Consider the following 9,888-nt stretch of genomic DNA (forward strand, 5'->3'; position numbering starts at 1 on the left):
AAGCGACCTGAGGTCGGTTACATGGGTAACAGGGCTTGAGAAAGGAAGCTATTTTGCAGATGACTTAGAAATTTGGGAGAAGAGAGATGTTCAAAGGGGAACGCTGCAGGAATTCTGTGTGATCATCCCATCCAACTTCCATGGACCTTTCCTAAGGAAATGGGCAAAGTTGTACTTAGTTCTTCATGCAGTGTGGGCCAAGAAAGGAACCATAGATATTTGACTACAGATATAAATCTAGTCATGTTATTTCCATGATTCAGTTGTTACTTGTAATTCTATAAATAAAATACAACACTTTGGCATTTAAATGCTGATAATTTTCTTGTTTTGTTAAAAGTTTTACTATTTAATACCACAAATTGTCCACATTAAGTATACAATAACTTTTAGTAAATTTATATAGTTGTGCGGCCATCACCCTGATTCAGTTTTAGGACACTTTCATCACCCTGAAAAGTTCCCTCATATCTGTGTATAATCCATTCTCACTCCCACCCCCAGACCAAAGCAAACACTGATCCAATTTGTCTCTATACTCATAGTTTTGAGTTTTCCAAAAATTTCATGTAAATAAAATCAGATAATATGTAGCTTTTTCTGTCTAGATTCTTCCACTTAACAAATTGTTTTAGAGCCTTCCATGATGTTGCATGTATCAGTGGCCCATTGCTTTTTTATTGCTGGGGAGTATTATATTGTAAGGATATACTACATTCGCCAGTTGTGGACACTGGGTTGTTTCCAGGTGGGTTTTGTTTGTCCTTTTTTTTTTTTTACTATTGTTGTTATTCATTTTTTTCAATGTTGTACATTCAAAGTGCTAAAAAATTGCCAGTATATGTTATTACTATTCATGTTTTTCAATGTTGTACATTAGAAGTGCTAAAAAGTTGCCAGTATAATCTTTGTGGTCTGGAACAATACCTTCCATGACCTTTCTAAATTACAAGGGTTTGTGTGGGGTTTTAATTTTATTTCTTCCACTTAATTCTCAGGAATAATACAAATTCTCAAGAGTCAGTAGAAGGTATATCCATTCAATTTTTGTAGACAAAATTACTAGAATACTCTTCTCTCCCAGGAAAAATTGTTATAAGGTATTTTATTTATCTTTTTAATATTTAATTACTTTGTGAAGAAAGGAAGTTAACAGTCCTATGTGGGAACACAAGAGATTGGGGGATGGGAAAAGGAGGAAACTCCAGAAAACATGGTCTCTGTACCCCAATGATGGTGGGCAGAAGCCGAGATTCAGTCCAGATCCATGTGTCAATGGCTCTACTAGCTGAGTCTTGCTCTGGGTCTGGACTTGAAGGAACGTTTGTGGGAGCATGAAGACATCTCAGGTATATCAACAGTCACCACAGAGGACAGCCCCTGGGGACTGCCCTTGGAGGCTGGGGGCAGCTGGAGGAAGATCGGCACTTGGGGGTGGGGCCATTATTGCCTTGGGACTCCTCATGGAGCCTGATCTACTCGATTTCACCCTGGCTTCCAGAGACAGGTCAGGGACACTCACTTTCTCCACAGACAATCTGAAGGAAGGGATAGCCATCCAATGGAAAACACTCCTTTTCTTCTGAGGGTTCAGATTATTGGGCACTTGAATCGAATTGGAACTTTTCAGCAATCACTGTTTTCATGTTTCATTTGGTTAGAAAAGCCCTTACAAAGATATGTAGAGATATATAAAATGATAAATATATTTTTAGTGTGGACAAGTGGCTCAGTCGGTTAGAGCACGAGCTCTGGGCAACGGGGCTGCCGGTTCAATTCCCACATGGGCCAGCGAGCTGCACCCTCTGCAACTAGAATGAAGTCAATGAGCTGCCGCTCAGCTCCTGGGTGGCCAGATGGCTCCGTTAGTTGGAGGGGGGGGCTCTCAACCACAAGGTTGCCAGTTTGACTCTCTGGGCTGCGCCCCATGCAACTAACAATGGCGACTGGACCTGGAGCTGAGCTGTACCCTCCACAACTAAGACTGAAAGGACAACAACTTGACTTGGATGGAGCTGATGAGTCCTGGGAAAAACAAACTACTGTTCCCCAATAAAAAGTTCTGGAAATACACACTGTTCCCCAATAAAGTTATATATATATATAATTGTATTATATTTCATATGCATTTTATTTATTATATTTTATACATATGTGTATTTTTTTTCTGTCTTGGCCTGCACAGCAAAGAACAGTGGTTGTTTTGTGGGTTTTACTTGAGATTAGATTTCTTCAAGGTAAACGCTTAGGTACTGTTACGAGCTGAATTGTGTTTCCCCCCAAAATTCATATGCTGAAGTCCTTACCCCCATATAACTTCAGAATGTGACTTTATTTGGAGACAGAATCTTTAAAGAGGTAATGAAGTTAAAATGAGATCGTTAGGGTGGCTCCTACTCCCACATGACTGGTGTCCTTATAAGAAGAGGAAGTTTGGACATAGACACAGAGAGGAAGGTTGATGTGAAGACACAGGAAGAAGATGCCCATCTATAAGCCAAGGAGAAGGCTGAAAAGAAGTCAACCTTGAGGACAAATAGATCTAGGAATTTTAGTCTCTAGAACTCCAAGACAATAAGTTTCTGTTTAAGCTATCCAGTTCGTGGTACTTATGACAGTTCTAATGCAGAACTAAACTAATACAGAAACCTACCTGCCTTTAAATCAAACGAGCAAACTTGATTACTTGGTAGAGGGGATGTAATATTTTAGTGTTGAAAGTAAAATCACATGCTTTTGATTCATGGTCCATTAGCTTCTATGGGTACCCTGATAAATTTCTTTAGTATTTCAAACCTTTACTACGTGATTAAGTCAATGTCCTTGCTATTGTTCAGATACCTCTTGAATCGTTTATTCATTTATTTCCCTGTTTCAGTTATTCTTTTTTTCTATGTTCCTCATCATATCAACTTTATAAGTTTGACTTACAGGCCATGCACACAGAGCTGAAGCTGATGACACATCAATAAAATTGCTTACACATGTGTACACACCCCTGTGATCACCACTCCAGTCAAAACATAGAATATTTCTATTGTGTCATTTGGCAATGACACCACTGCCAACACACTGACTCCATGGCTCTTTTTTAAAAGGAATGCACTGTTAGCATTATATTGAGGTATAAATTTAATTTTCTGTGTCTACGTTCATTACCAAAGTTTTCTACTTCCATTGCACACCAATCTTTCTGGTTTCTCACTTCATTAATTAACTTACCCTTAATAACAAGAATGACTTGGTAAAGCTACACTTTTTTTTAAATACGACTATCATTGCACTTAAGCTGTGGACATAGGAGCCCCCTTGGTCCCTCTTACAGGGAATATGAAGGTTATTAGCTCCAAGGAAAACCTGTCTTTGAAGAAAAGTGAGAAGATTGACTTCCCCATGAAAAATGGAGAAGGGAATAGTCGAGACCCAGAAGGGCTCCCAAAGGAGATGAGGTAGGTTTCCAAATTCTACTTTTTCTGGGATTCATTGTGGTAGATGGCTATGTGGGTTTATGAAACAAAAGAGATTGGAGTAGAGCTGGGATTAACAGGAGACCCCAGAGGACTTGACATTCACTCAGGTAATGAAAACCCAACGTGAACGCCAGAATCCTTGTGGTTAGTGCTCTGCCAGCTGAGCCTGGGTCTGGGCTTAAAGTATTTGTAAGACCATGCCAGGAATCTTGGAGTGTAAACAGACACAAGACAAAGGCTAGTTCATACACAGATACACTTGAAAACAAGAGTACCTATAGGAATACTGGCCCTTGGGGGTGGGGCCATTAATTACATTGCATATCAATGGAGCCTGGTATAATTAACTCACCCCACATTCCAGACATAGCACAGAGACCACTCACTACTGTCCTCCTGATAACCCACAGTAATCAGGCATAGCTAGGTGGCTAAGGGCTCCAGGCACAAATGGTAGAGAAGCTCCCATGGCACCCCTTGCAGACAGCAAAAAGGAAATGTAGACCATGGAGAGAAGGTGAAGTCACCACCATCCTCAGCACAAGGTAGAAAAAAAAATTAGCCTGACTCAGCCAGATCTGAACCTAAGGGGAAAAGGGCAGATTTTAGAACTGGGTGTTTGGAGAAGTTGAGACATAGGGACCAGGCCTGAGTGGCAAACCAAGCACTCAGTGGAAGACAGTCAATGACCTGGGTGACGTGTGTAAAACCCTAAAGGACTTGCCACTGGTTCCCTAGACAGCCAGTGTCTGGCCCCCAGAGCCACCAATGATGATAAGCTGAAGGGGTGGAGTTGGGGGTGGGGTAACTATGGAATTTAGGTCATTTTGCAGAAGGAGGTGGACGAGCAATATTTCCAGAGTGTCTCGAACACCGCTTTCTTTCTGATGAAGGGATACAGGATGGAGATAATCTATCCAGCCCTCTGTTTATGATGGGTGACAGGCAGGCAGCATGGGATCATGAGGGCCATCAGTGTCACAGAATAAATCCCGTTTGGAATGTGAAAGCACCATTTGGAAAGAGCCTGGGATTTTGATGAAATCATCCAGACTGTGCATCAATTTAGTCGAAACCAGTCCGTTAGCTGTGACACTTCCCCTCAAGTGAGATTACAGATCCTTGAAGATGGAGCTACTTAGATATGTCTTTTATGTTATGTGAGAGGTGGGACTCACAAATCTAATCCTACTGTCTATCTTATGATTTTTCACATTGTGTCCTTTTGATTACCCTGACCAGCGAGGCAGGCAGAAGGTTTTTTAAAAACATCACTGATGACAGCACAGCCCAGCAGGATTGTCATGAGCCTATGGCAGTACTTGTTTGATGGAGAAGAGTGAAGAGAAAATGAGAAAGATGTGAATAATAAATTGCAACTTCATCTGTTGTAAAGTTCCTCCTCCACTATGGCTCTCTGAATGTGCGCCGCTGCCAGTTTTGTAAAAAACCTTAATTGGGAACCTAACCACACACTTTCTTTCTGTAGACTCCATGGTGGCATTCCTGCCATGATGGTAGAACTGAAGCATGGCCACCGAGAATGCATACCCAAAAAACTCAAAGGTTTTCTCGTGTTTTACACCAACACTTCGCTGACCCTCGGCATACTTAGCATGTCCCATGCTGATACACACGCACACACGTAGAGCTATAGAAACAAACAGGAATAAAAGAAACTAGAAACAAATGACAAAAGAGTGAGTGTACTTTTTTGAGATCCACATTCAGCACAGAACGAATTGCCTCTGCTCGCTGCCACTCAGGAAAAGTGCTCTGAAATTAGCAGCTAAAGAGTCAGGGACCAAGAGAGTGGGCTGCATACCTAATATATGCCTCATCCAATCAAGCCACTTATAATGTCTTGGGTGTTGTCTTCCCTCCATTGCCACTCCCGCAGCAGTGGTATGACCCAGCAGGGAACCTTGGGAAGCATAAAAAGCCAAGCCCTCTGCCCAGCTGGTCATTGCCGGGTCCACTCTTCAGACCTCCAGACTCCTGGCTCAGGCAGAAGACATGGACAGAATGGAAGGGGCAACAAGTGGCAGAAGGACTCGCCAGGAACATTCAGGAAGATCAAGTCGCTCCCACAGGGAATATGAAAGGACTTACTCCATGGGAAATCTGTCCTTTGGAGAGAAAGGAGAAGATTGGCATCCCTATGAGAAACAGAGAAGGATCACGGAGACCACAAAAGGCTCCAACAGCAGAGGAGGTAGGATAATAAATTCCTTTTTTTTGGGGGGGGGGGATTGTTTTGAACAATGGTTGGGAGAATTTGGGAGACACAAAAGATTGGCTGGGGTGGGCAAAGCAGCAGGCCTGAGAAGGTTTGACCTTTACTGAAAATGGTGAGGGAAATCCAAGGTGAAGATCAGATTCCTTGGGGTCATGGGCTCTGCCAGCTGAGCCACCATTGGGATCTGGACCTGAGGGAGGGATTCCTGGAGCAGGCATGACAGGAAATTGAGGCATATCCATAGCGGCGGGAAAAGCTGGGCCCTGGGCAGCTGCCCTTAGAGACAGTGAGCATCTGAACTAACCGGCATTTGGGGATGGGGCCCTTATGGACCCAGGTCTGACTTGGGACCTCTTCTAATCCACTCTCCCCCAGACTTCCAGAAATAGGTCTGGGACCATTCACTCACTAGTGTCCTCTTCTCCACTGACAGTGATCACCAGGCAGAGCCAGGTAGCCATGGGCTCCAGGCACAAACGGTCAAGAAGTCCCAATGGCTCCCCTTGCAGTGGTTGCAAGGAAAATGGATACCCAGAAAAGAAGGTGAAGGGACGACCGGCCCGAGGGAGAGAGAAGGACAAGCCCAACTCCAACAGAGCAGGACATCAGGACAAAGGAGGTAGGTTCGACGGCTGTGCCTTTGCAGAGGTAGGGATTTGGATGCTTGCCTTGAATGGCAAACCAGCACCCAATGGAGGGGACAGACACTGACCCTGGTGAAATGTTCCTAAAGCTGTAAAGGGCTGAAAGAGGCCACCAGAATCAGGAGTGGTGGGGAATGGGAGGTGAAGTTGTGGGGTGGTAAAGTGGGACTGGGAAGGGGCCCTCGTGACCTTGGCCAGGCCGCGCACACTTACGGAAACAACGTGTTTTTCTCTCCCCGCAGGTTTTGCCCACCCTTTCCCGCAACTCAAGGACAGAACGACCCTGCCGAGAAGGCCAGCGAGGACCACGGGACGCTGCCAGGACAACCGGGAGGCCGGGCCCGCCTCCCCAAAGCGCCACCGCCGCCACCTGTCGCCCGAAGCCCGCGCGCCCCTGGCAGTCCTCACGTCCAGGTTTTTCAACCAAGTGGATGCGTTGGAGGTGGCCCTGGACGAGCTGCGGGCTCCCGGGGGCGCCTTCCTGCCGGTGCCGTCCCGCGGCACGCAGCCCACGGCCTCGCAGCGCGCCTGGCTCAGCTGGCAGCTGGCGCACGCAGGAGCGAACCTGCACTGGGCGCTGGCTTCACTCGACACCTTGCTCGCTGCGAATCCTGAGCTCACCTGCCAGCAGCCCTGCCTGCCCGATGCTCCATGGCGTTAACGGACCCGCGCCCAGCCAGCGTCCTCGCTCAGTCCCTTATGTCCCGGAGTCAATCCCGCCTCTGCGCTCCCAACTCCCGGTGCAAGGGGCCCCAGCAGCATCTTGCACACCCAGGCGACTGGCTTCCCCCACAGTGCGGCAGAAATTCTCCTGCCCTGGAAACAGGTTAGGCATTGTGTAGAGCATATAAAATATACCATAAACAAGGTTGTTATTGGATTGAGGCTTGCAGAACAAGTTGTTTACTAATAGTGTGAGACTGATAAGAGTGAAATGAAAGTAACCATGTTTATGTTTATGTGTCAAACTGAGCATAACAAAATTGAATGGTTAATACATTCACCAAAACAACTTCAGGTTATCACCTAAGAAGTAAACAAGTCCAAGGAAAAGAGGATACAAGCAGAGCTCAAGAGCAGTGCAGTGAGTATTCCCACTGGGCGCTTTAGCTAAGACCCTCTGTGAGGGGCAAACTGAGATACTCCAGGACTCTCCCAAGTTCTTCCTTGCAAGACCAGCTGGACTCAGAGCATCGGGGGGCCAGTCATCTCTCCCGGATCAGGGACCTTCTCCATCTCAATTGACTCTGGGACTTTGTTTGTTATTAAATTCTATTTTATCTTGTATAACCTATGGTGCTTACCAGAGCACTGGCCTCTGGAAGGACATTGATTCCCAAATAAAGCTGTGTTACTCATTCTATCTGAACCTGTGTGTTGGGATTTTGTTCCCTATTCGTGTCACAAATACCACGCAGGGATGTAGGGCCCTGCCGAGGGGTTAACGTCCCCTTGACTTTCAGGGAGAGACTGAAATGTGGTAACTGCTCTTCCAGGCGCTCACAACAGGTAAGGACCAGACATCTGCTCCTAGGGGATCCCAGCTCAGGGACCCATGGGTCCAGGTTTTCAGCAGACGGCTAGAGGGAGAGCATACAGAAGAAAACACTTCTTTCCTTCTAGGGACTCAGGCTACCGGGACAGTCATTGATTGGGACATTTTCCCCAATGAATGTTTTCCTGTTTTATATGAAAAATAAAACCCATTTAAAGAAACATAGGTATGTGTATTCATTTACTTATTTTCATCACAGCCTGTACCTCAAAGATAGCTGTATCTTTTTCACTTTTACCTGAGAATGAATTTCTTTAAGGTGAACGCATAGAAACCCACATGGAAGCAAGCCTGAACACAGTGCGTGATTTGGGGGATGTGCTATCGTTGAACATGTCTTTGATTCTCAGTCCATTGTGTCTACTTAATTCACACTAAATCTCAGAATATTTCAAACCTTTTCCACTGTGAATCAGCAGATACTCTTGTGACTTGTTAGCCTCTCGAATCTCTTATTTATCTAGTGATTCTTCTATTTTAATAATTCTTGTTTCTACCCTATGCTTTGGCACCATATCAAGTTGACATATTCATTAACACCTACAAGGCATTCGGTCTAAGCTCACATACACATCAACCCACAGGAGGCTAATTCTACCATGCCACTGTGCACACTACCTCCAGCCCACTGCCAAAACACTCTGGTGCTTCTCTCAACGGAATTCCTTTCTACAGTTGCATTGAGCATTAGACCTCACTTTCTCATTTTGCTATGACTACTCTTTTTTCTACTTTCATTACACACCACCAATCCTCTGTTTCACTGACATATCAGAGTAGAATCAATGAACAAAGCTATGTTCTCCCTTTTTAACCCCGTAGTGTTGAAAACACTTAAAGTCTTTTTTTTTTTTTTTTTTCTGGCTTTAACAACTTCCTCAACAGATGTTCTCCCAAAATATAATGGAGAAAATAAGCTCTGTGAAGTATCTACATGCCACAAGTGATAGGAAAAGGAATACAGAATTGAGGTCAGGCACTCTTCATTTCCAAAACTTCTTTATCTACTGTTTTTCTCTAATCACCATTACTTACCTGTCAATGACAACAATAAAGTGTGATTTGTAGAACATGATATCAAGTGTTGCCCGGGAACGGAGATAATGGGAGCCATGTTGGAATTCTGCTTATCACAATATTTATAACATACTTTGCCAGCCCCTTGAGCTGATGACAGAAGACTAGGGAAAGCATTTTGGGATTGTTTGAGAATAAATGGGAAACATACCCCTGTGACTTGTTGGACAAAAAAAAAAAAAAATTGTTGTTAAAAAATAAAAAAAATCAGTACTAGGATAGGGAGACTAGGCAGAAAGTGTCCTGAAATTAGGTGCCCTAGGGAATAGTTCTTTATGAGCTCAGCAAAATACACTGAAAATCTATTTAGACAAAGATTGAGAGAGGAAAGAGAACAGCTGCAACCCCTTCTGAGTGAGGGATAACTCGTCGTTTATTCGCCTAAGTGGAAGGTGCAAAACAGGATATGTTTGATTCTGGAAAAAGGAACAACACATTTTTACCAGCCTTCTGCCCCATTGTAAACTGCAACAGGGTGAACAAAAGTATGTCTGCCCGAGTCTCCACTCTTTCCCCATTACCTAGCATGGCACAGCAACCTACTCTGCACGTTATAAAAGCTCAACAAATAATTATTAAATGAATGACGCTGATACGTGAACTAGTACATTGAAAAATTATTTCTTCTCCGGTTGCTTGATTTTTTGCGTGAAACATCTCCATCAACCCTGGGTTCTCACTGAGGAGTCTTCCCTTAACCTGCTGTTTCATTTTTTCCCCTTGTTCTTATATCATAAATGAAAATACTTCATAGATAAGTCTCCTATTCCTATAAAACAATGGTATCTGCCCGATCGGTATCTCCTTTCGCCCTCCAGTTTCTCTTCTTATCATAGCTGTTCGGAGTCCGCGGGAGGCGTTTTGTTTCCCGGCAGTTGGCTGCACTGATTCGGAAAAGCTACT

General features: G+C 44.3%; 1 protein-coding gene across 1 annotated transcript; it reads left to right on the forward strand.

Annotated features, from left to right (window-relative positions):
* The first annotated feature begins 5,264 nt into the window (after positions 1-5,264).
* LOC148754967 (uncharacterized) lies at positions 5,265-7,225 on the forward strand. The gene is made up of 3 exons (XM_088793132.1): positions 5,265-5,685; positions 6,143-6,328; positions 6,596-7,225. Exons 1-3 carry the CDS (start codon positions 5,487-5,489, stop codon positions 7,012-7,014), a joined length of 804 nt encoding a protein of 267 aa, XP_088649258.1. The 5' UTR covers positions 5,265-5,486; the 3' UTR covers positions 7,015-7,225.
* The last annotated feature ends 2,663 nt before the right edge of the window (positions 7,226-9,888 follow it).

The sequence above is a fragment of the Rhinolophus sinicus genome, chromosome 16, assembly GCF_057876585.1.
Source record: "Rhinolophus sinicus isolate RSI-liver-muscle chromosome 16, RSI-T2T, whole genome shotgun sequence".
Classification (NCBI taxonomy): domain Eukaryota; kingdom Metazoa; phylum Chordata; class Mammalia; order Chiroptera; family Rhinolophidae; genus Rhinolophus; species Rhinolophus sinicus.